Source organism: Ammospiza nelsoni, chromosome 9 (assembly GCF_027579445.1).
Source record: "Ammospiza nelsoni isolate bAmmNel1 chromosome 9, bAmmNel1.pri, whole genome shotgun sequence".
Taxonomy (NCBI): domain Eukaryota; kingdom Metazoa; phylum Chordata; class Aves; order Passeriformes; family Passerellidae; genus Ammospiza; species Ammospiza nelsoni.
In genome coordinates, this window is record NC_080641.1 from 30,096,318 (window position 1) to 30,124,310 (window position 27,993).

Below are 27,993 nucleotides of genomic sequence, written 5' to 3' on the forward strand. Positions count from 1 at the left end.
GTTGTTTAGAGGTTCAAATTAAAGACTGCATTATTTAAACATATATTAAGAAGCTGAAAAAACTAAAATTATTCCTAATTAAAATATTTAAGGAAACATCAATTGAGTTTTACTGAGGTGTATGCACAAATTATCCATGGAACTGCAAACTCCAAAGGGCCTTGAGTTGTTTCCCTTTCTCCTGAACCAGTATTGAAGTTTGAAATGTTACTATACATTGCAACTTTTACAGTTCTATGCATTGATGATGCAAATATAGATTTTTATTTTTGCTAATCAAGAAGCAACTGTTAAAGATGCTAAGTACTGATACACATAATTAAAATCGGTTAAATTGTCTTGAAAAAAATTTGTATTTTGAAAGATCTGTTTATCAGCAGAGATTGCAATAGACACAATCACATTGGCAACTTAAAAAAGATATTTCTTCTCCTTTTTGGTGATTTTAAATGTCAAGGGTGCACACCATGTTCCTCATATGAACAAAGCCACACAACCCAAACTGCTGACACTGCAGTCAGCACAGTCCACAGGATGGATGGTCAGTAGCCAGTGCCAACAGAAACGGCACTTCTGCCCTTTGCTGTATGCCTAAATCTCAATTTTTAGAAAAATTCCACAGTCATTTGAAAGACAAAATTATTGTGATGCTTGCAAACACACAGCAATAATATTTGAAAATCTGGTCCTATATTGCATTTAAAAACACACTCATTATAATGCCTAAAAATGAGAACTGCCCACTCTGTGACCAGAAGCAACTGTGCCATCTCTGCATTTAAAGGCTCTGCCCAGCCTCCTGCCTCTTCTGGAGAGCACAGCAGTCCAGGAGAAGCAAGCTTGATGACCACAAATAGCAATTTAAGAAGCACCTATTTGGAGTGATTTTACAATGCAAGTAACTCCCAAATAAAGATAATCAATTGTTTTTGCCAGTGACAAAGTATTTAATGCTATGCAATTTTTTCAGTGATGTGGAAAAGGGTAGTCCTGACTGTATGTTTAAAACATATTTTGTAAGGGTTTCTTCAGATGAAACACAGAGAGGACAGAAAAACACCTAGATCCTGTAAAACTTGTTAGTATTTTTGCAGGGCACAGAACAAAATATTTACATTATACATTTCAGAAATACAGCACTCTCCTAATTGGACTGTAAAAACATTAGGGTAAAATACATTTCAATCATTCTCAACAAAAATCCAAGAATAAATCATAAGCCTTAAATTTCATTTACTGCCATGAGCACTGAAAATACCCCATTTATTTTTTATACATAATTCAGAGCGACTTTCTCACTTGCCTGCTAGAACTCACAGAGATTTAATTTGCTGCAGGTTGAAGCAGGCTGATTAAGCAGGCTGGTTACCAAATGAATGTTAACCTGTCTGAACTAGCCTACTGTCACATTCTCACAGCAAGGTTAAACACAAGTTTAGCTGTGTAAAAAGCCCAGCAATCACCTCAAAGGAAGTGAGTTTTAATTCTCTGGAGTAAATGAAATATTAAAGATGACACCCAGCTCTAGACCAATTACCTATGAAACTCCTGCGACAAGAGCATAAGAACTGCATTCTCTGCCATAATCCACCATTTCAATTATTTTTATAAGCTTTTAATAATAAACAAAACCCAACTGTTATAAAACCTGAAACTTTGCCCTGTAGTTATCACACCATATGAAATGCTGGTAAAACACACAAACACCCACATGAACCACACACAGACTACAGCTCCCTCTCTCACAGCATCAAATCCCCTGACAGATGCCTGGAAAGGCTCCCAGTATCTTTTACATGCACATTAAAGAGAGAGTGGTAAGATCAAGCAGGCAGTTATTGTGCTGCTTCATCACTTGGCCCAATTGCAGGGTGTTGCAATTCCAATTTGCAACCCTATATTATAGTGTCAAAGCGTCTCTCAAACACCAGCTAACAGCAGAAGGGGTTCAACATCAGAGCCTGTTTCATCCCACTCTCCACACAGTTGCTGGAATATTGGGGGTTTGTGCACATTGGTGTGAGAAATCACCCTTCCCCTTGCCTTTTTTTTCCCCCCTTTCTGAAAAGTTGGGGTGTTTTTTGCAAAAGAAATAGCAGTTCTGCCTTCATTCCAAAATAAACACCAGGCATCAACATTCTTCTAGAATAAAGTTATCTTCATTCACAGATAGCGAGTTCTCTTGCAAAGAAAGACTCTTGCACCACAAAAGTTCAAGCTTTATTTTGGAAATCATAAAACCTCATCATCACCTCCCAGGCAGCCCAACAAACCCTTTCCTAGCACTGTAAATGCAAGGTACTGATGGGAGCACCACTGAAATGTCTTAGTGGCAAGAACTGTAGAGCTCACACTGCCCTAGAAGAGGTTTTTCTTTCTGAATACTGCACCTTCCCCCTCAAAAACAGAGATGCAGAAAATTATCATTGCAATAAATTATCATTGTTTCAGCCACCTTCCCATGGGAATGGACAAAATATTTATACCAACCCATAACTGAACCAACCCCAAAAGCTGGTTTGTAGCCAGACTACCTGATTAACCATATTCTCTAGCTTATGAGCCCATGTGGATGTGAAAAAAAACCTCCAAAGTCAGTCACTTTTCTGAATTTTTCTTTTTTTGCATGAAAGTCACCCCTATTTGGGTACCAGAGCTTGAATGGGATGGCTTCCACATGCACAAGAAAAGACACTGAAAACGCATTTGCAGGACTGCATGAACAACAAGGTAGGTGTAGGTTATAAAAGAAATAACACAAAAGCAGGAAAAAAAAATTACTCTTTTTTTAGGCAGGGAAATTATGCTTGTGCAAATCAAACTGTCTCAGAACGGGAAGGTACATGAGGTAGAAAGTGAAACAAAATCAGAAATAAGGAAAATTGCTTGCAAAAAGTAACTCCAGAGCCAGATCTTTTGTCCAACACTGTGTAGACATTGCTTGTATTTATTTAATCTCCTATTTGGCTTCCTATAGCTTTTAAGGAGAAGGAAAATAAAATTCAAGATATCAGACATTTCAGGAGAGTCTCCTTTTAGGAAACAGCAGAGATACTACATGGATTCAATAGCTCTGGTATTCAAAAAGGTAAGGGTACAATCTGGACTAAAAGTGCATGAAAGGTTACCTGAAATAAATATTAACTACTAAGAGAAAGATCACTACAAAATCTTACAGTTTAGAGAGGAAAGAAATAGTCTGGTGCTCACTTGTGCTTTCCAGCTCTAAGACACTAATACTATTTGTAAATGCTCAGTGTGAGATGATTTGTTTTTCAATTGCCAGCATTAGCAATTGAGGGATAAATTTAAGCAACATTTTTTCTGATCCAAACATGCAGGATTCTTTGTCAACCTTCCAGATTAACCCAGAAATATTTGCCAAATCTGGAGTGAGACCAGATGCTTTAAACAATAAATTATTCTTCATGCTATATTAGTTTTATGTAGAAGCTTCTATAAATAGAATTCAGAACAGTCTAAACCCACTATTTTTCCCCCAAATATTTCATGATACAAATATACCTGAAGGAGAGAAAGATATTACTGAGAGCATGTAATTCCAGAGTGCTGTCACCTCATGCTCAGAATAATATGAAAAATTACAAGTCCATAATCTCAGAACCTTGTATCTTCTAGAAAGAGTTTGTTGGCACAACTTAATTCCCACTCTTGCAGACGTCTGAAATTACAAATGAAGAAACAAACCCAGTCTCTTGCACCAGTCCAGAGACATTTAATCAAGATGCTGAAGGTGTGAGAAAGATAAACAGTAGAAGGAACATGAAGGAACAATACCAGCAGAGAACTCCAGCTGCAGAACTCACTCCTCTGAGAAATGCTGATACAAAAATTATAAGCTCAGTGGACTGCATCAGGAAAGGAGTAATTGGATATGACAAATTGGCCTTCCTCATGTTCAGCCACACACTGATGGAGAAAAACAGCATCTCAAAAGAGATTTGAATGGCAGCCATACCTAATGAGCAAAGTGAAGGAAGCTGTAAGAGCTTTCTAATGCCTTACAGAATATAGCTGGGACACCCAAAGTGTCCAGCTTAAGGCAATAATCTGTACAGAACAGGACATTCTTCCTCATCCTCAATTACTGAGAGCTTGTGCTGTTCACAGGATACTTTCCATCAAGGGATACCATCTCTGCAAAGGGATAAAGCTTTTTGTAAACAAGAACTACTCAGAACAAGCAAGTATAATGTTCAAGGCAGGTAGGAATATTTGTTTATTTTGTGCTTTTTGTTCAGCTTTTGATTATTACAAGAGCAATGAGGGTTTTGAGGGTTTGGAGTGTGTGGACACTCTGATTTGCTTTAATGGACATTAATCCATCTATCTGAACATACAGACACCTGTTAATCATGTATGGAGCCTTCAGCTATAATACTCAGTACTTGTAAATTTTAAAGAAAACAGCTTTTGGCTGTTAAAAAGACTACTGAAAAGAAGAAACTGTTTCAGTCACATTTTCAAACTACTCAAACGACAAATTCTTTCCAACTCACTGGAGAGGTATTTTTCCATGACAAAATATTTTCTAATACCATCTTTTTGGCATAAAGTAGAGATTCTTGATAATTTGTTCTCAGAAATTCAAAGGTCAAACTGTAAATCTCACAAAGCATCAGACAGAAATTCAGAGACTACTTGATCCATACATAAAGGAGAAGATTCTATAAATGATGCCAGATTTCACTTGCACACACACAGCAAGTGAAGCAACAGGCAATACCTGACAATGGCAAGCCAAAACCAAAACCTTGCAGTGGACAAACCTTCTGGATTTTTAATATAAAAAGATCCTAAAAATGTAATTTCTGTATAACATCACTGATATGAATCGGTCCAATTATTCAAGTAGCTAAACTTCTACTACAGAGTCATGTTTGGCTGTATACAATCTGCTTCAATAGGAAATTAAACAGGGAACTCTCACAGCATGATTTTCTATTGAGGAAAAGGAAAAAAAAAATCCATTTTCTGCTTTTAATACTCAGAGATAAAGTAAGCAAACAAGATTCTGGTGTACAAAATAAAAAGCGTGTTTTCCGATACTTGACTCTCCCCCATAAATCTCCCATAAAAAGGGCTCTTTCTAAAGGTTGCTTAGCAGGCTGCACTACACACATAGGGGTTTGTAATACACATATATCACACCAAAAAATCTCAATCAAAAACAAATGCAGTGTTACCTACTAATCCTGGTTCAAATACTCATGTGACAGCCCTTTCAATGTGCCCAAAATGTGAGTTGTTTACCTCTTCCATTACTAGTTTACTCACTGCTACATGGCTTAAGAATAGAGAAATAAACATGACCAAGTACATTTCATAACACTCAATTATTATAAATAACTTCAGAGAGGTGCACATAGCAAAATACTCAATGACTGGCAGGTGTCTCCTCTGTGAGAATGTCACTCCCACAATTTGATCCTTTTCCTCATTGGATTAATTACCATGATGGTTCTTCCTCCTCATCAGGCAAGTGAAGGGATAAGGATAGAGGTCTGAGCAAGGAGCACTATCAAGCATTTCAATTTTCTTATTAAATTTACTATTCTGTTATGTGACCTTTTATTATAGCACAAACTAATTTTCTGAGTATGATAAATGCCAATTTATCAGATGGATGGATGGAGGGATTTTCTTGAAGATACAGGGAAAAAGGTTGCATTTTGAATTCAATTATAAGAAGTTTGAGAAGAAACAAAAACTTTGATAAAAAAGAAAAACTCTAGAAGGAACATTTCTGTTCTTGTTTTTCTATCAAACATTCTATGCACATGGTACTACTAGAAGGATTTGGATACAAGGTATTTTAGGGATCAAATGCTTTCATTTCTTAAGTGCACTGACAGCAGGTAAAGTAATAAGACAAAACTAATGATAAACCAATCTATTTGGAACACCTAAAAAATAAGTTTTTCTTCTTGCTGTTTACCATTGGAACTAGATTGGTCAGGCTGCTCCACAGCTGAGGCTCACTCACATTTCCATTCTCCTTTTGGAACCTATCTTTTCCAAGATTGAGGAAGCTAGGAAAAGCAAGGAATATTTGTATGGTGCACAGGATATAGCAATAATAGAAAAAATCCAAGTGTACAAGGCAGGGGTGAGAAGTAGAGCAAGTGAGTAAAGTTTTGTTTTTGCACTTGAAATACAAGAGTAGGAAGTTTTTCATTAAAGAAACAGTTGAATAAAATTGTAGTTTCTAAGGGTATTTTGCACAGCCCTTTCATGTGACTATTGAAGCAGGGAAAATAAGAGTATGGGAACTCTGGCAATCTTCTGCAGTTCTCCAGAGATTATCAGATGGCTCCACACTCTTTCCTGGCTGGAGATCCAAACAGAGAAACCAATCCATGCAAGAAGGAGGTGGTGGACTCACAAGCAACTCGTGCCATTTCTGAGGATACTCCAGGTCTCATCATTTCAAGAAAAATGACACTATGACATGAGAGAGTTTTCACATGAGCTTGTTCTTGCCATGGCTGCAGCTCCTGGTGTTTAACCAAGCATCATTAACAGTGCATGGGCAGCCTGTTATGCTCAAACTGTCACTGGTCAACTCTTCCAAACCCATCACCTGTCACTGTTTATATTCAATAAATAACCTATCTTCTTTTCAATGTATAATCTCACAAAGGCAAAGTGATACATGATTTAAGAATTCCTGCATGCTCATGTTTAAAAGTTATGTTTAAAGCTCCAAGAGATTCAAGATTTTCTGTGAACTAAAGTTTACCTTTGGCCTGTTTTTTCTCAAAAGTTAGCAAGTATTTTTCTAATAGTAACAGACTGTAAAACTACTTCTATCCATACTAAAACACATATTATACATAAAACAAGTGTTATCACACCAACAAAGAGCAAGTATCCCAATGAAAAATGAAGGTATACTGCAATTCAAAAAGAAAATTATTAAATACATTCTTTTAGTTGAGTGAAACAAGGGCTTTTTTGTACTATGCAATTAATTGACTCAGGAAGATTTACTACCCAGAGCTGAAGGGCTCTCTTCAGTCTGTACTGCTCAACTAGACATTGTTATCCAAGTTCAGTACATAATATTAGAAAAAAGAAATCAAACACCCAAAGCTCATCTACTGCCACGTAAGCCCTTACCCTCCTTGAATAACAATAAAAAGTGGATGTAATTCCACATTAGCCACTTTGTCTTTTGACATCAAATAGCATTAGCTGGGAAAAACAGTCAAGTATGCTTGAGGTTTGTTTATTTTATTAAACTATTGCACAAATATGAAAATGAACAGAAGAGTTAAAAAAATTTGACAGCCCTTGAAATTAACTTCCTCTGGAAAATAACTTCATTTTCATTATGGCTCTCCAATAAAAAGAAAAAAAATCTTGACAGGTATTCAACGTTTCATTTTAAACACTAACTGGATGAAAAAAACCATCTCTAGCATGGAGTGTGTTCAGGTTATAAATCAGTAATGCTTATTTTAACTCCTCACAAAGTGTTGTTGAGATAATTACTGCTGACAGCTTTAGTCAAGGTTCATTTCACTTTTTCTACTATTTTTCCCCTGTTAGAAGTTCCGCAGGGCCCATGGGAAGATCCACCCCTCACACCTGTTGGGGTTCTTCATGTTACTGAGGCCAGTTTGGACACGTCACTTCACATTAGCATTGTGCCAGAGCACTGTGACAATTACTTATCACAGGTTTAACTCGGAAAAAAGTTTCTAATCCAGCCACAAGAACAGTGTCAGAGTACGTAATTTAAACCTGTCAACACAGGTCGGAGGAAATTCATTCCAAGGATTTCGGTCGTGTTCCCATGGTAGATCTCTGAACTAAAATGAAGCTTAAAATCACAAAGGAATGCTATAGAGTTAAAACACCAAAAGTTTAAAGAGCTCTGAACTGAAGAGAAAAAAAAGTGCCTGAACTATTACTCATGTTTTAAAATTTGATAAATTCTTTAGATTAGGATTAAGAGACTGCTGTGTTAATTTTCCAAAATTCCAAAAGGCTGCTGCATATGTGTCTTGTTTTGCCACAATCCTGGCAGTTCTTTACATGTGCTGAAGGCAGAAGTATGGTGAGGCAGCTCTGGAATCATCTTGAGGATGGTGTGGGAGGCTGGAGGAGCTCCAAGGCACAGTGAGGAGGCCACTCGTGTCCCTCAGACACCAGGGGAGGGATGCTGGCACTGCAGCAACAACCACCCTAAAGGCAGCTCCACAAAACACAATGGGATTCTTGTGAGCTTGAGAAAAAGTGGTGCCTGGTGCTCTGGGAACACCCAACCCTGGTGTGCTGGTGAACACACATGCCAATTTCTGCTACGGGCCCTGTTAATCACCAGCCGTGTTACTGTGCATCTACCCCTGTCGTTTGCTGGCTGAATGAAAATTATCCCTGGTTTTGATTATTTCTCATTTGACTGAGCCTAGTTAGGCAAATTAGGAATTAAAGCAGAAGGACAGCTACTGTAGTACTTTATGTTGCTTCAAACCACAAATATATTTAAAGGAAGCACAAAGAAAATAATATTTCCTCGTACAACCGATTCTGCTAAAAAAGAAATATACTTGAGAGACTGAAATAAATCCCCATGATCACTTACAGAGCTCATTCTTCTTGTTAGACAAAAACTGTAAATATTAAAAAGGATGAAAAATCTGCCAAGCCATTTGCAGCTATTTGAAACACAGGGTAACAGAATTAAATAAACGCTGAAAGACCTGGAACATAGTTAAGTATAGACCATGAGGCTAATTGTGGATCTTGAGTTAATTACTTTCCACTGATACGTTTTCTCAATGGTCTTTTACATGAGTTTTTTCTTTCCTCAGTCTGAACCCCAAGGCAATTCAGCGTGCTAGCCTCCAAACTCTGGGTGATTCATTGTGTACTTCTGCCTTAGGATTTTTAGTTCATGCAGAGAAAGCCAGGCTTTCACATCAAGTTGATGTTAATGTGCACTGACAAAGCAACAGTAAAGGAGCTTCATGTTTGTCACAACGTGCACTCTTTAATTTAGTAATTGCTTTATACTGATATGCAAATAATGACACATTTCCCAAATTTCCAGTTCCTCAGCAATGCTTTCGCTAATTACTCAGTGGTTAAAACTTAGGCATGTAAATTGGTCCAGTGAGTTTATTAATCAGTACACCTGTGTGAACTGATCTATAAAACACACATGCCTGGGAACAGGTCATAACTCACTGTACATTCCTGAAGGGCTCTGGAACTGAAAAAAACAATTCTCTAACTAAACCAAGATAAATTGCAACTAACAGAGTGTTATTCACAGATAAACTGGGATTCCCAACCTTTCCTAAGCTAAAGAGACACCGTCTTTGGGTGACAACAAATACCAGGAGTCAAAGCATCCATCGAGAGAAGGATCAAGGTAAAGAAAAAATAGGTCAATTTAAAAAAGGACAAGAATCCCTCTAGGCCCTGAAAACATGGGAAAGGGCCAGTGTCCACTCATCCATCAGTTCTCTGTGGATGACCACATGCTTTGAAGTCTGGTTATAGTGTTTTGTGGTACTGTGTACTCTTACTTTTGATACTCTAACATGAAAAATTCAGCTGCACTTAACATGGATTCAGACTCATAAATGCAAAAACACTCTAAAGAGTTTTAACCTGTCTTGCTGTATTTCCTTTCCTCAAAATTGTCCTGTTCCATTTGCTTGCTTTTATGTTCCAACAGAGCCTGTTAAATTTCTGGTATTTTCTTTATGTAATTGCCATACAATATAGACAATGTCATGATTGTTTTTACTCAGTCTGATCTCTAACTACTTATTTTTCACTATTCAGAAGAGACACAAAACCACTAACAGGTTTTTAAGCTCGGGAACAAATAAAATAATGAACAGTATAAACCAACAACAATCCATCCACATCACATATTGCCCACAGATATTTACAGACACACCTTGGGAACTGCTTTGCATTCACAAAGAGTATCAGCCAAATACTTGGCACGTTTCTGGTCTATGGTGGGATGCCATTTACTTCACAACATTGTACAATGCTTTGGATGGCAGAGAAGTGCCTGGATTTGTTTCCAGCACTATATAATTCCTTGGCACAGTTCAAGCAGTTGTGCTAGCAGAGCTGCTTCCAAATAAATGCTTCAAACACTGATGGGATTTTTATGCTGCCTTTTCTTCGTGGATATCATTTTCTGAGGAATTGGATTTTTGCAATGTTAGCTCTTGAAAACACAGTGCTACTGACTTCTAAAAATGAGCTTCTAAAAAGGCTGATTGTTTCCTATTTTCTGTTTCTCTTACCTGGAATGTGTATCTTCTAGTGAAGTTCTGCTCTGCTTGTAAGAGTGGAGCTTCATTACAAAGAAACAAGCACCACTGTGATAATCCTCCAGGAATAATGCAATTACCACTTATCAAACAGGTGTCTGCTGTATTCCAAGGAGATTATCACTTCCTATTCTGCTCTCAGAGAACACAGAATAAAAGAGAAGCTGCTACTATTAAATGACTAAGGGGAAAAGGAGTCTTTGATAACAGCTCCTGCCAGCATCTCTCAGCAGGGCATGAAGCAAATGTAGTCCTTCTATAACAACTTGGCACTGAAATGAGTATTTTGGTTTCTGTAAAATGAGTTAAAGCACCTAAATAAGACTACTCCAGTTAACTCAGTCTGAAGCATCTCTCTATGTTTCTCCATGGAATATTCCAAGAATCTCAGCACCTCTGGCTTTGTGCCAGGCCATGCCCCTTGTGAGTAGTCTGAAGAGGAACTCTGCCTGCTCCAGCAAGAATGGGCTGCAAAGCTGCTCCTTGAAACACAACTTCTTTGAGAGACACTTCTGTGACAATCCAGGGCTTGATGAAGGCACAAAAGGATCTCCCAGAGAATTACATCTTCTTACCAAAATACATTTGTGGATCAAACCACAGCTGGGTGTAATTGGTCAGCAAAGGCAATTTTTAACATATTTTCAAAGCAGCTTCTTGAGTAGGAGTTATCTCAGGAGTGGATCTCTAAAACCAACAGCAAAAGCACTCTCCTATGAAATCTGGGTACAGCCCAATGCACAGAAGGTGCTATTACTACATGACAAACCATGTAATTGGTTTGCAAACAAGCCCAGCTCAGCATCAAGGGCAGAGGAGAAGTAAAGAGAGTAAACAATACCCAGGTGCAGGAGACAGGAAGCTACTTCAGCTCCTGGTGATGTCCAGGGCTTGTGAGGGCCAGCAGCTGTCCATAGGTGGGTTCTTCAAAGAAAGTAGACCCTGTAAAACCCTGTCCATGAAGATTACCACTGGTTTGGTGTAAACTCAAGGAAGAACTGTAGCTCCTGCTGCTGCCTCTGCCGGGACACAAAAGCCCCAATGCAGTTTGTGTGCTTGTAGATGGAGAGGTGGAGTGGTGCTGTGGATACAATTCACTCTCCCAGCACCATGTGTGCTTCAGGGGTCTGCACTGCCCTGATCTACCCTGCAGATATTTCTCTGTGCATGTGGTCATTTCTATCACATTTTGATTTTCAGGTTCTGTCAATAGAAGGACAGAAATTGGAAGCAGCAAATATAAAGTATCAGTCTCAGTCAGTCCTTGTTTACTAATTTTAAACTCTACTCCCTTTAGCAAGTTCTATGAACATGACATTTTTAATAAAATAACTTTCATGTTTATGAGTTTAAAAGCAAGAACAGCTAAAAACATCTCAGCAGATCAAGCAGATTTGTCAATGGCTTGCAAAAGAAGAAAGCAGTAAAAGATGACAAATAATTATGTCTATAGCATCACTGCTGTTCCTTATGCTTTAAAATTACAGTGACAGAAGAACTTAGCATTGAACCAATTAATTGCTAATAGTAACCTCAAAATTTGCTATCAACTTTTCCTAAAAACTCAGGTTGATTACAATATGTTGCACTGCAATGGAGTGGACTTTTGGCAGAAACCAAAGCAATTTTATTTGATGGTGCTCATCTTATACCAGCAATGAATTCGACTTTATGAGTCCTTATTGTAAAAGATCATAATGCAGTTTGCAAACTCATTTAAATGGACATTCTCGACATTAAATGCAACAGGTATTTAGCAACACAGTTACCTTTTGCAGCTTAGGAGGGAAGCAGCACTTGCAACTGATAGGTCACACGTCAGAATGCACAAGGAATCAATGCAAACACTTTGCAAATTGCACAGGAGAGTAAAACTTTAAGAAAAGTTACTCCTCATGAGAAGTAATGAGATGAAAAAACAAGAAACTCACAACATAATGAGGCATCAAAAATTAAACAGATGCAAAATTTGAACTGTCAGTCTATTCCTTGGACAAAAAATTTTACTCCACTCCATAAATATATGCATTATCAAATACTAGAATTTTATTAACAGTAAAAAAGACAATTGAAAAGTCAAAGAACTCATAAAAAACTGAACCTTGCTCCACAGAAAAAATTTGGAGTTTATGAAAGAATTTAGATAACATATGACTTAGTTCTCTATCAGAAACAGGTTATAGTCTGCATTTATATCTTTATATCTAGAGAGGGAGTATCTCTCAGCAAGCACCAAGAAAACAGTCATAACAAGTGGGAAATGGTTTCTCAGATCTCAGTGTTAGCTGGAAATAACATGTTCATCTTTCTGTGCCTTCCTGTCACCTGAAATATCTAAAGAGGACTTGAGAAATCCAGACTCGGTTTGAAAATGCCAAAAGGCAGAGAAAGCACATCCAAGGAATCTCTTCAGTGTCACAATATCATACAGAGGTGACCAGCTCAGATCCATAAAGTGCATCCCTGCTGCACATTTTTTTAATGACAAGAAAGTTCTAGGGTTTCAGCAGCCTTTGGGGAGAGAAAAAAAATACTGGATAACATCAAGAAAAACCATCACAGCTTTTTCCAGTGGAAAGCAATATCTCTGCTATATAAAATAGAAAACTTCAAGTTACTCCTAAGGACTTAAGTCGTACACAGCTCTGCTTTATGAAAGAATCTGATTTCCTACTCAATGCCCTACATTTGACAATGGTGATGAGGATTGCTTTGAACTGAACCATTAAGTCACTGTAAAGGAATCAGAAGGCTGCTGCAAATGAAGTATTTTACAGCATTGGGTGAAAAAGAAATACCCAAATTCAACCACCACAGTGTTTTAAAATGTAATATTTGTACTGAAAAATACTATACCAATGTAACCTTTAAATACTCGCATTTCACAAAATCTTGTTTCCCATTTTAGCAGGAGATTTAAGAAAAAGTATAAATATTAAAATTTCATTGCTCAAATCTTCCTTATTCAACCTCTTAAAAAAAACTATGTTTTCTCTTTCCCTAATGCAACTGAAGGCAACCAACCACTTATATTTGGAAAGATTTGAGGTATGTCCTACATAAGTCTACAATTCCTATTGCATGTCCAGGCAGTTTCTGACACAGGTAGGTGATTCTGACAGACAAGAAGCTACTGCAAAAGAAGAATGTTTAGTTTTCAAAACTTTCAAAAACACTTCCCCAAAATAATTTTAATGTAATTTTTTAGCTAATTCTGGCAATAAAGAGCCAACTGATGCTTAGTTACAGTGAGCTATTGACATGGTTGTCATTTCAGGGCTGCCTAACTAGAATACAAGTTAATTAATCCAGTTCCTACAATTAATACTGCCGGTTGCTGAAAATGTTTGGATTTAACTTGTGTGTCTGGGAACATGTACTAGGGCTTTAAAGTTTGATTTGTAGCATCAGTCTCAAATTTTACAACCTGTCATAATTAATTCAATCCCCTGCACTTTGAAATCTCCACAATAATAAGAACTTTATCAGGCTGCTGTTGGTATGAAAGTAGCACAGCAAACCGAAATCCCACCGGGAGCAGTCTAGAGCCCTCTCTCCTAAGCAGCAAAATGCTGTTATCATTTTCTGAATTACAGGAACTATAAAAGGACACTCTACTCAAGCTGCCGCTGAATGTCACCTGAAAAGCAATCACAAAAGGGCTCTGTCTTGGCTTATCTCTGAGCTCTGTCACTACGGCAACCAGCAGGGAATAAGTATCTGTGGGTCTATGAATTTAAGAATCCCATAAAAGCCAGGGCTAAAAAGGCATGTGCAGCCTCTCAAAGATTGACTGCATTAATACATTAGCAAATACTGTGAAACACTGGATAAATGTCAGCAATTATGGAAAAAGCATCTAATAACGATATTCGTTGTCTGTCAAACCCCCATGAGGTTTGATATGTAACTGCCACTCAAAGCTGTCTGTAATTTTATCTCTTTTATACATCTGAATCCACATCATTCAAATTTGTACTTTGAAAGTAATAAAAGTGTAAAAGCAGGATGTTCTGTGCTGATGGCAACTGTCAACAAATGCATGGCAGAGGACAGGAATGCTCCTGCTGACAACACCAACAATTCCCACCGACTGTATCAGGTACAGGTTTATTAAAAATAGAAACACTACTGCAGGTTTCATCTGCAAGCAGTGCTATTAAGCAGTGACTGGAGAGGGCTCAACATTGATTTGATTATTGATTTAATGTATTTAGAAGAGGCAGCCTTTTAGCCAGGGAGCTCTTGGCAGAGAGCAGAGAGCAACAAGGACGGGCCAAGGTACCCAGAAATTGGCCAAAGGGTGAAATTCTTATTGATTTGCACTAAGCAATGTAACAATCACAGGCAACAGGTCTTGGCAAATGTTGAAGTCAGGGGGATGTGTGGGTTTTATGGCACAGCTTTCCCCAACAGTCCTTAGCATTGCATGAGAAAGAACCTCTGATTCCTTGGGGCCCACTCCAAAAAGGGGATCCTAAGGAGATGGAGATCAGCAAATACAATGTGATAATGCCCAACTAAAATTGTTTATAGAAGCTCAAAAGCTGCATAGCACAACTCAGTAATGCACTGGAAGGGTCACAGAACAAGAGTCTGGGAACACTGAGTTTCTGATCATAAGCTCATTGCATCTCTGTGGATAATTCTCATGCAAGTTTGCACCATCTACCAGTAAAACCAGCAATTACCTTGTGGGCATAAACCTTTTGTGTATTCTAATTTATCAAAATGGATATAGCATACATTTAGAAGTCTTCAGTTATGAAATAAAAGTATCCCAACTATTTGACCCATCAAATATATTGATTTAAAAACATAATATACGAATTACAGTGTGCTGGACAGAACTCTTTAGGATAGACCATTAACCACAGAGCACACAGACAAATACACACAACAGTCACAAACCAAACTCCTACTGCCTCAGCTATTCTCAATATATCTGTGTATGTCCCATCTTCCTGCTCTTCCTCTTAAGAAAAATGGTAACAGCCTTAAAATTCTATTATTTTATTTACTATCTAAATTCATGTATGAAATGAGTTACAAAAACCAGAACTCCTTTTCTTGGGCACTCAGAAAGGTGATCTTAATTTTCCCCAATTTCTGAAATCATGGCTACTGCATTCCAGCTATCCTTACATCAAACAGAGGCATGGAGTGCATTTCCCATTTCCCTTATTTCCATGATCTCTAACAATTAAAAATAACATTAAAACTGGTCCACAAGAAGCAGAAGTGACAGCAGAACATGACAAATGTTTTTTTCCTTCATGACCTAACCTGGCTAAGGATGCTGAAAACTTAAAAGATTATGGGACTGGGGAGTTTTCCCTCCTTTTTTAGTTGAACTTCCAAGACTGAGAGGACTGTCTAAAAATTCTCATTACTAAATTGAGATTATAGTATAAATGTTAAACTGAAACTTTATCATATTCCTGAACCCACACAATGAAACAGACTTCAAGTATTCTTGTATGTAGCTAAAATAAAGGATCCTGCCAAATCCAGTCTACTACTCTACTGCAAGTGACTGATGAGAATTACAAAATGAAAGTAACACACAATGTAAATAACATTATAGACAATGAAAATAATTATTATATTCTTACAAGGAAAAAAAGCAGAATATTTTCTTATGAGGTATGTAGTTTAATTCAAATATAGCAAATTTTACACTTCTGATTAGTAGCACTTGCTCTGTCAGGACTATTAATTCTTTACTCAATCAGTTCCAGAGGGAAGACTCCAAATGATGCAGCAAATGCAGACATGGCATCCATTACAATTAAACAGGCAGCAAATGTAAACCTCACAACTTGTTTTCATATCACAATGACAGCATGTGGTAATGAACTTTCTGTTAAGAACCGTTAAGACCTGGAAAGGGAAAGAAATATATACTCCCAAATACTAATTACTCAGATGCTTAATACTCAACCTCTTCAAAAACCTGGAGATCAGCCAAAAAGTGTCATAAATGGTTTCACTTTGTACGAGAACCTTATTTACCAGCATTCTTAATTTCTATTTGTGCAGATGCCCTGCTTAGTATTTAGCAATGAAACAGCTAAATAGAACAGCAATGCTAATTACACTATCCATAAGCATTTGAGATTTTTTTTTATAGTCCAGAATTCTCTATTAAATTCAGCTAAGGAATGTCAACCACATCTGCTCCAGCCACCACAGAAGGGAAGGTGGTCCTGTTCAAGGGATAAAGGTGGTTGTGCTCCCAAGGGACGATGCAGACCCTCAACGTGTCAGTGGCAACACATTTGTCCTGTCTGAAATGTCCAGCCCCACAGCAGAGAAACTTGTCAGTGTGCACCTAGTGCTGCCCAACGAGGGTCCAGTGGCTCACCTACACCACAGAGCAGTGGAGTTCCCTGATGTGAAATGAGGATTGAAGGTCTGACCAGGCTCAGCACTGTGGGAACAGAGCGCTCCCGGCAGCAGGGGGAGGTGGGATGCTGAGCTGCCCTGGATGGGATCCGTGTGCCAGGGCACAGTTACAACATCAGACTCTTCATCTTCTCCCCCTTTCCCCGCCTCAAACCTTACCCTAGAACTTTTACATCTTTTTGATGCAGAAATATGTTCCATTTTGACAAGCTCACTGTCCTTACTTAAAATGAAGCAGATTTCTCACTGCTGTGCTGAAATGACTTAAAACAATGAACCAATTGAAAAAAACCTGTAGCTTAAATACCAAAAAAAAAAAAAAAGCAGTAAGTAAACAACCTCCCTCCTTCTTCCTCTACTGCGTGTTGTTCTATGCTACCAAAAAACCCCTGAAACATCACAGACAACAACTCATTCTACTGAAATAAATCAATAACCAGTGACCTCATGGAGAAGAAAGAGTTTTACTGCTAACATGTAAAACTAACACCCGAAAAGTAACCCATACATATAAATAAAATCACAATTCTTCCATGTAAAACCTGTAACTAAAACACCCCCTACAGCCCATCTAAGATCTTTTTTTTACAGTGATCACATATTTGAAAATTGCTCATTCCACGTGACACTAGTGGTAATTACCAGTAGAAGTCTAGAAGTTCGGCCAATAGAAAAAGATAAAAAGGAATAAATTTCAGAAATTTTACTAAATTATTCTGGCATCCTCTCATCTTTCAAACTCTGCAATGCTAAGATTGTTACAAAATCCAAAATAAAAATGAGAACATATTGTGAATGTATTTAAAGTAAATTAAAATTATGGCTTTTTTCTTTCTAGGATTATTTTCAAGGCTTCAGTGTATCACTTGATGCTATATGTGCAAAAATGGATAAGTTAACATTTTTAATATATTTAAGTTTTACTTACATAAATGCATTTTAAAAAAAGAGAACGAGTTAAAACTCATCCATTTACCTTGAACTTTAATGAGCAGAACAGATATAATTTGTGGCATTAAAGTTATTCAGGCTCAATAAAAGCTAAAACTTGTCCTTGCTGAACGGTGAAATGAGATTTGCACGGCCTGTGTACGCCTTGTTTCCCACAATCAAACTGTCACAGCACAAAAACATTCTCCTGCATGGGGAGGTTTTGATACCCATTTCCCTGGTGAAAGTGTGAGAAAGATCTGAAAGAGTTATTGACAATTCATACAGTATCCCATATTCCATTAGGTAGAGAACATATCTTAACTCTGAAGGGAGATGAAGCAACAATGTTTTAAATTACTATTGACTCCACTAAATTTCCTGATAATGTCAGAAGACTGTAGTCTGGCAGGTTCATAAGAGACTCAAGATGATACAGGAATCCAATTATGCCAAGTCTATTTAGTTGTCCTGTTTGCTAAGCCAAAGGTTAACGAGAACTGCACTGAAAAAACCTCCTGTGGTATTACAAAGTATTTCTTATGCTGCATAACATGCAAATGAAAAAGTATTTTAATCAAGCCTTTCTTTAACTCCTTAATTGCAACGGGGTACCCTACAAGACAGCGAATTAAAAACTCATGATGGAAAAAGTGATCTTAAAAATTTGTCACTGAACTCAAGAGATCATCCTTAATTACTCAAGTAATTATTACCGAATATTTCTAATTTGGGGGGAAAAGAAGTTCAGATCACAGGAGCATAGATAGTCATTGCTATCATTAAATCTTTATAAATAGTAAGCTACAGCCTCTAATTTTAGACAGAAATTAATTGTATTTTTGTTGGCGACACGCTCCAATCTGTTTACACAGCTGACAAGTTCCAGCCCCACCAGACTCGAGCTTTGAGGCCTCGTCTGCTTCAGAGCAGATGACTCAACATTCACCAATTTCATTAAAGATGAAAAGGGGGAAAATTCACCTGCAACAATGTCACTTGTAAAAAAGACTTAAAGGAGATTCATGAGTTTTACATATGTGAGGTATCCTATTCAGAAGAAAAGGAAGGGAAAACTACATGAAAACCTAACAGCTGTGGGAAAACAGATTAGAAGTGTTGAGTTTCCAATTCTTTTTTGGGCTAATGTAAACTAATAAAATGTTAAAATAGATCCACATTTCAAAGCCTGTAATTACCACATGACACCATTCTGTTATTTCAGACCTTATGTCTATCAGCTCAGATATGCCCTGGAATACATGGACTGAGATTTACCCACCTTTCTCAAACTTAAATACTGTTTCTGCAAACACCACCACAGATACCTTTAACAAGTACAGTAAAAATTCAGACAGCTTTTGCCTTTTGTTGTTTTTTTTTTTTAATTGGTATAAATCCTTTTCCCAGAGCGAAAAAAGGAGTAGTCATTTTCAAAGAGCAATTCTCCCTTTACAAGAAGAGAGCAGAAATGGACAGGAAAGTAATGCACAGCAGATAATGGCAATATGTAAGAAAGCAAACTCCAAATTCATTTTCACTTTGTAGAATAATCAGGTTCAATAAAAAACTTATTTTTCTATATTTTTCTCAGGTCACAAAATCTACATACAACATAACTACATAACTATTTCACCCTTTTAGGCATTTTTTTAGTAGATTGGTTGGGTTTTTTCCTAAAGAAAGGCAGACCTCACTACCTGGCACTGGGAACATACTAGAAGAAGAAAATTACCTGAGCAAAACTGAAAGACATGCTGTAAAACACACAGTAAGGATGACCATGCAAGGAAGCAAGATGAATATTTAATGGGATACTGCAAGTAAGTCCCAGAATTTAATGAATTTGTGGGCAATTCTGACTCAGTGGATTCTGTCACTGGTGGTGACCCCTCACTGATTTCAGCAGGAACAACTCCTGCTCTGAAGCCAGGCAGAAGCTTGAGCACAAACTGGGTGAGCTAATGTACTGTGAAAAATCTCTAGATGAGCACTCAGGGCATACATAAAAATCAGGATTTTGCCTGAAGTTCAATCACCCAATAGATTTCAACTTCCAAAATGCTGTGCAGCTTTGCTTCAGTCTAGAATGGCTGAAATGAAACAAGAAACATGCACTGAATCTGAGACACAGGAATCATTTCCCTGAGCTGCAGGCACCCAAACCTTGAGCATTTTTTACCTTGCACACCAAAACTCTGAATGTGTGTGATGTTACAGTAATGCATAGGAGACAGTAAATGCTACAGAGTGATTCCAATCAAAAATCCATGTAAAATCAGCCTTTTCTAGGCAGGAATGAGATGAGAAGCCAAGGAACTCACCGAGTCATCTGTGGCGGAAGAAGGCCAACCCTCCCACAGCTGGTGACGGACAGGGATACTGGTCAGGTCATACACATTCCTCTTCACCTGGAAAAAAATAAAAATAGATCAGAACTTGCTCCAAAATAGGCAGCCAAGGACATTGTTTTCACCACAGCATCAAGTTTTTTATTTTTTCTGGTTATTGCAATTTCATTGTCTCATTTCTGGATAGATTTAATACATAGGCTTTGCAGATAAAAATTTCAATACCATCAGTTTAAAGCTTTCTGAATATAAATATTCTGCACAGGTCAGTGTTTTAAAATCATTAAGGTATCTCTCAAGCTTTTCCTTAAACTGGTAAATTACATGTACACATGATACCCTTTATGCTAATATTAGTTTTGTTCAGGAGTTTTTGCAGGGAGACTGACCTGGGACCTATGCTTCAATTAAAAAAAAAAACTTACAACTATATTTTAACTAAAAAAATTGAAATAAGAACATGGAGTCTTTAAGACACAGAATTCTGAAGTATCTATTAGCAAAACTCAAGTGGACTTCATTTTAGTGCTTCCTCATAGCGTCCTTGATGTGTTTGTAAAGAAATGTTGCTTCATACTGACCCCACAACAACCCAAAATGTAACAATCCTGACCTGAGTGAACACAAGGACAGAGTTCTTCCTGGTTTCATTTACCTGCATTAAAAACCAGGATAAACTGTCCCTGTGAAATATTTCTTTTCCAGCTACACACCAGAAATAGTATTATTTTCACAATATAAAACTCTAAAGTGCACTGTTTTTAAATAACAAGTGAAACTTATTTACAGAAACATGAGATCAATAGGACTACATAATATTGTTTTCAAAAAGCCTTCAGAAGTAAAAATAAATAACTCGGAAGTCACATTCCTCAAATTCCCTTTTAATTCCAAAGCACAACAGAAAGGCATTATGAAAAAAACAGTATTTCCCTTCTTTCATTAACTCATCTGTAACTGCACTGAATTCAATAACATTCCTCTGCTATTCTAAGCTTGAAAGGCATGCTCGGGGTAAAGTGTTATGTTGGTATAAAGCACAATGCCAGACTGATGTGCTGGACAAAAGTGATCAAAGTTGAAGTAATTTTAGCCAAGGCACAAGTATTCTGCTGCATTATTCTGGCAGAATGACATCTGTTGAGCAACTCGTCGCAGAATAAACCAGTTGTTCTAGGCAGGCCTGGCTGGGTAGGGGACCATGTAAGACTGATTAGAATAATGTTTGATTAAACAAACTGCTTGAGCTAAGATCATAACTGGATTTGGAATTCATGCCAAAGTAGTCCTCTTTCAAACAACAAGCCACAATCAATTATTTAAGATAAAATAAGCTTGCTTTTAAATAATGATTTGAGTTTTGGTTTCTTTGACAATTAGAACACTGTTACGAAAGCAGGCTGTAAAATGTTTTAGAGATTAGAATATTTACCAATTGAGCATTGCAAACCCTTTTTCTTCATTAACTGACCTAATTTATGAAAATGGACTGTAAAATGTTTAAGAGATTAGAATATTTACCGAGTATAGAAAACCCCTTTTCTTCATTAACTGACCTAATTTCAGTTTAAAGTGAAAAACTCCATGAGGAGGAATAAGTTCTAAAGATTTCTATAAAGCAGAACTGTGAACTGCTCCTTCACTGGGCCAGTAAAAATCTGCAGCCACACACTTCACACAACTGAAAAAAGCCCAGTAAATGGACAAAGTCTGCGTTAAGGATTTTACTTATAAATTCACTTGGCATTGAGAGGAGGACCGAAATCTTTATTGTGTAAAGCAAACTCTAAATTGCAGTGCCATCCACTGAGCTACATTTATTGGCAAACTTTTTGGTCCTGCACTTTTCATCAGTTTGAAATACAAATTGGTGGCATTGTCTTTGTGCAGTCCAGAATGTCTTTTCATAATGTTCAGATGCCATGGTGACTGGCACATTACTATGGCAGCCACCCTTCAGATTATCATCTCCAGAATATGAGATCATTTAAAAACAAATTAAAGGCACATCTATTTGGTTTCACTACTCAGCTGTAAACAGTAGCAATACAACCATTTAAACAAAAAAAAAAAAAAAAAAGAAAATAAAAAAGTAGCTCATATATTTTAGATGCAGTCTTCCTTGGAAAATTATGTATGATTTTTGCATAATGCCCTGCCTTGCAGTTACAATTGATGCTGGAAAACCATGTGAAGTTTTACCTTCAGCTCATTTTCACTAGTTTTAAAGGGAGTTAAAATATTAAACAACTTCTAGCATTTTAAGAAAACCCATATCTCAAAGCAGCCAACACACTCAGAAAACTTCCCAGACAGAAGCAGAGTGCTACCTTCCTATCTTTCACTGGTTTCTTTAAACAGATGAACATGTTGCTTTGAAAGTAAGGTCAAACACAAAAAATATACTTTGTTTGCAGATATTAAGTTAATCCAACATTCAGAGTCCTGCCACATTCATATTAGTAAGGATAAAGTGAAGCAAAATGTACCACAGGGCAAAAAGTCTGTACCAGGTACTGGGATGACAACCTTCTGGTGATTGCACTCAGCAGGAATAAGTAGCTATTTTCTCATCTTTGAATTAGAAAAATCTGATACCTACTCTCAAAAAACAAAGATCTAACACTTACTAAATGATTTTAAAAAATTAAATTTGTGCCGAATCATTGAAGAACTGTCATGCCTGAATCTGTATCTCTGAATCACAACAAATCACTACAAAGTTTAACAGTAGTTTCCCTCAGGCTGTTTTCAGCTTATGCAGGTACAAAGTTAAGTGAAATAATGTACATAATGAACTTTTGTTAGTCTTATTATTAAATATAATTTATGCAAAGCTGTAAATTGGCTGAGATGCTAAAGACTGTTCCAGGCACATAGGCAGCATGAAAGACAGTGCAAAAATGAGTGCATGAAAGGCAGACAAAAGCAGCAATAAAGTCAGAGGACTGTGAGGAATGTGGAATGTGAGTTGGGGGACGCAGGGAAATGAGATCAGATGCAGACAGTCCAAGGTTGCACGGGGCACTGATGGTACAGCAGAAATCTTGACTTTGACATTGTAACAGAGAAAAAGTCAAGACAAGCAACCAAAATTTTTAGGGGACAGCAATGATATGGATGAGGCAGTGCCAGGAAGAAGTCCAAAGTAAGCAGAAGCATTCTGGTGAAGAAAGATGGGAAGAAAGGAGGCAAATCTAGCTGAAGTGATAGGCTTAAAGATTATAAATTAAAGCCTTTAACATCTCTGCCAGGCAAAATTCCAACAGACAGAAAAGAGCACTGGGAATCTGGCAGGAATAGATGGGAAGCAGGGGCAGAATCAACCAAGTTTCTAAGCATGGAGAAGCATCAAAGGTGATACTATGGTGAATTTGAAAAGATAATGATGTTATCAACATCTATGAGCAAAAATTGGTTAGATAAAAGAGTGATTTCAGTTAATTGTGGACTAACAAGAATTACTGAAAATATAGAGATGCAAAACTAGAGAGAAAGAATTTCTGAAGCAGCACCTCTGCCACAATCTATTGCAATAGATTTGGTCCACAGTAACAGAGGACATAAGACACAAACTAGAGAAGTTACGAAGGAAAATGACAAACCAAAACAAGTAATCCATATTTAAAGTATTCTCATAGCAGAGGAAAAGGATTTGCTTTTTATGAGGAAGAGGATATCACAAGCCAAAGGAGAAACAAATTTTCTTAACTTTAAAAGTGATTTTTAGCCAGCTCCCCACAGGTGGGATATACTCAGATACACTAAAGCATTGCACTGTGTGAGCCACCACTAACACCCAAACCAGAACTCTCAGGTTACTCTACCCAAGACTCATTTAAGGGAAAGGTTCTAAGTCAGCTCTACTCACAATTTTGCCTGTGTTCTTATCTTTCAAATACATAATACAATAAACTGTACTACAACATAAAAACCCAAAGGCTATTTAAATAATCAAATTTTCATTTTAGTGTAAGTTTTACTTTAGAAATAATAGTGCCATTCCAAAGACATCAAATTAAAAACCTGTATCTCCTTCTAGCAGCTGACTGAAGTTTAAATTACAGAATGCTTCCAATTAATGAATTAAGATGCCAGGATTGGGCTATTTTTAAATAACAGCATCTGCTTCTTGAAGATTTTATACCACTGAAAGTCTCTAAGGAAGGCTCACTATGCTATTTACATTTACATATAGTCAATTCACTCTGTTATAATCTAAAGGAAAAAAAATATACTTCCAATGTAAATATTTAAAATCTATACTGAATGCAAAAAAAAACCTCACCTGCCCAAGCCTATCAGCCAAAAGTCAGCCATGATTCAGCACCTTTCTAAAATGCACAGGAACTCCACTGTGTGTTTTACTAAAATACATTTTCTAATTAATTTTTTATTCCATATCTCTTCCTTTAAATTACTATTTTTGCCTTTAATATCTATGAAAATATTCAAGTCTGCATTTATTAAGTTTTCCCACTTATTAGGCTAAATCTTAAAAACCTTATTTCTTGTTTCATGCAGCAGAGAAATGCATTCTATTCTAACATAATTGATTTTAATTCAATGTCCAAATTATGTTACTTGCTTATTCTATTATGTCAAGTAAAACAGAATCAAATAAAAGCACCAAAACATACATAGCTCATGAAAGTAAGGTTCTCTTCCCTCTCAGGACTGTTTCCTTTTCAAATTAAAAGCAAAACACAATTTCAGGCCTTCCCAAAGGGCCCTAAGAGAACCTGAATGTCCATTGTAGATCAGGCACATACAAAGCAGAATTCAACATAAATGCTACTAATGCATCCAGTTTTAAAGTGTGTGGAACAGTGTTTGAACCCAAATAAACACAGTTTAAACTATGTCAAAAATGGGTTGCATTTTACTGTAGCACTCCATAAATACTGGGCCAGTGTCTTCGTTAAAAAGCTTGGTGAAATTGTTCCAATTAACCCAGATCTGGAAAATAATGTGTATATTTTTGGTGACATTTTGCTGATAACAGTTCAAAAAAAGAATATTATATAATATTAACCAGGGAGCAAATGTATTTTCTGACGTTTCCAATTGCAATTTAGAAGAGTTTGAAGTGCATGAATTTTGCCTGTCATGGTTGAAAATGTGGAGTAAGACCTTCACGTACCTAGAGATTAAATTAATATTTTAATGTAAATACTTCATTCAGTTTGAGAGATGAGACAAGGAGACACTGGTAACTACTTTGACAGCTCAAGGTAAGTAAATGCAAAGTTAATGTATTTCTTGGCTATTATTTTAAAATGGGAGAGGGAGGAAAACTTTCAGGAGAAAGAATCTGTAAGCAGGCAGTAACTTTAACAGAGAGATGATTCAGCAAAGCAGTTTAGTAAAAACATCTCATTTAGGAAAACAAGGCACTAAATATGAGGCACTAGCACCACTTCCAGAAAGGGATGTGGATTCTCTACTCCCCAGCCAAACACTTACAGCCTCACTCCCCCAGATTCACATCCATCATAATGTGTCATCAAACTAAATCCAAAAAACCCCTGTTAATTCTACTTCATTTATATCAATTCTTCATTACTACAGCTACTCCAAATAACTTCTGTGAAATACTACTGGCAGACTTTAAATGTCCTAAATTCAGAAAATAAACTGGTTTTTCCCTTGCTAGCTGGCTGTGCTCTGTCCTTTTGTCCTACAGCTGTGACAAACCTTCCATGACACCACCTACTCACTTCACAGCCTCACTGAGCAACTGTATTTCTGAGCTGTAACACTCTTTCAGATAATTTCTGAAATTTTTGTCAACCAGGAGTTATCAGAAGTTCATACAGTTTGGGAATAACCAGGTTATTTAAAAACTCATTAAGTGTAATAAGCTTCATTACGCTTCATAAGTTTTCGCAAAGAAGTGTTTGGCAGTTTCCTTTCAGCAACAGAAATAATATTGTGAATAAATTATTTTCATAGATTTCACCATTATTCATACTTCATTATCCCCTATTTCATTAATTTGAGCTCATATTTTAAACCTCTTTTAAAGCAACCCTTCTTGAATGTAATTTGACCTTTTTCAATGGATCTGTGCCAAGTGAGTATCTCACCATTGCAATCCACAATAAAATGGCTCATTAGGCAATACTAGTATAATTTTGGTTAAAACCTGTAAATTTTGAAACAGAAAATAAAAGTAAGGCACAGCTAAACTTTACTGAATCTTCTGATGTGTGAACTTCTGATTGTTCCATGCAATACATATATATGTGTGTGTGTATATCTATATATATACACACAACACAATCTGAACACATGGGTGCCCCAAGCATGAGAGATTCCCTCAAATACTTAGCAAGATACTTCTCCAACCTCAGCTTCCTGTCCAGACAATTTTGAGAATTAATCTGAGCTTTCTTCAGCTACCAGATCTTGCCACTGCTTTGGATCACCCTTTTCATGAGCTGATTTCAAGGTGGCAAATGTTAAGTACATTCACAATGTTATATTATGCACAATATTAAAATTCTATATACAGCTGTCTGGCTGTCTTTAAAATGTGGGTTTATTTTCAATGCCTCAGTTTTCTGACAGCACACATGCATGTTTTAATTCTGTAAAACAAAGAAACCCCTTTGCTGATCTCCATCTTTAAATTCCTAAAATCAGCCATCCTTCTAGGGCAGCATTACTGCTAAATGCAAGGTGAAATCTCCTGAACTTGATGCTGAAGTTCCAGGGTGCTGCTATATGGCCTGCACTGTGCAAAGGTTCAGCTCACATAATTATTATTATTCATTGCTTGTAGTGCCTAGGAGACCTAATTGTGATAATCCCCTCTGAACTTTAAACTGCATGACCCTTTGATTTTTTTAATAGAAGGTTAAAAGAAGAAACAAATTCCTATAGAAGGAGAAGGGAAAACACATTCTTAAGAAATTGGGGCAAGAGACATGAGTATTTTTCAAAAATCATTTTAGCTGCACACAAGCATGAGTTTGAAATGGGGTATGAAAGAATTAAGAGTGTGAGCTAGCTGTGACATTAGAGATTGAAAGGAAAATGTGATTAGGGTTAAAAGAGATCAAACAACAAAGACTTACTGCCAAAACAATTTTACAAATTTATTTGAAAACTCCTTAAACACTTCTACTAACAAAATAAAACTACTGATAATACCTGAAGTTTGTTTGCTTGTTTGATTGTTTGACATGCACTGACACAGAAAAGACACATTTTGAAGTCCTAGCTTGTTCTTCCATTCAGAAGGAATGGTCATTTGAGAAAACATCACTTATTAGCTTCCTAAATGACCCAACTTGTACCTGACCTCTATGCACATGATGAAAGACAACAGGCAACTCCTCAGGCATCCATTACCACATCACCATCAATAGGCAAAACATTCAGTTGCAATATGAAGGGTAAATACAGTTTGCAATATTTTTACCCCCAAAGTCCCAATTTCAGTTGACTTCATGTCCTGAAATGTCCAGAGACTGCCAAACACCTTCCTGATGATGAAGTAAAGTATGTGCCAAGAGCCTTAACTTTGATCCAAGTTATTAAAAATTGGTATGAAAACACAATTTCAACTATTAAATACACATTCTGTCCATCCTGACATCTCTCAGACTTACCAGAAGATACTGCCTCCACTGGGTAATGGTAAAATATGAACTAAAGGTGGGAAGTAAGACAAATCTCCATGCTTGGTGGGGTCTGGTCCCACCCTGTCCATATCACTTGTGCATATATTCAGTTACAGCACAGTGGCTCTCATTAATATAGTCAGACTCCCACTGAAAAGGGCATTAAAGATTTCTAGGGTCTGAATCATAACTGGAATTAAAAGAGGGAGTCAATGTGGCTCTTGCAGTGGCAAGATCTGTTACCTTTTCACAGCTGCCATGTTCAGAACAAAAGAAATATTTAGGCAGATATATTTCTAATCCAACATTCTCATCTTCATTTTAAAAGTACCCCAAGTGTAA

The 27,993-nt window shown here is 37.0% G+C and overlaps 1 protein-coding gene across 2 annotated transcripts in view; it reads right to left on the bottom strand.

The window, feature by feature from the left end:
- FAF1 (Fas associated factor 1) overlaps positions 1-27,993 on the bottom strand; it is a 150,400-nt gene that overhangs the window by 50,340 nt on the left and 72,067 nt on the right. For both annotated transcript variants that reach the window (XM_059477802.1, XM_059477801.1), the window contains exon 8: positions 19,994-20,080. In XM_059477802.1, the coding sequence (XP_059333785.1) occupies positions 19,994-20,080 (87 nt within the window). The remainder of the gene's footprint in view (positions 1-19,993; positions 20,081-27,993) is intronic.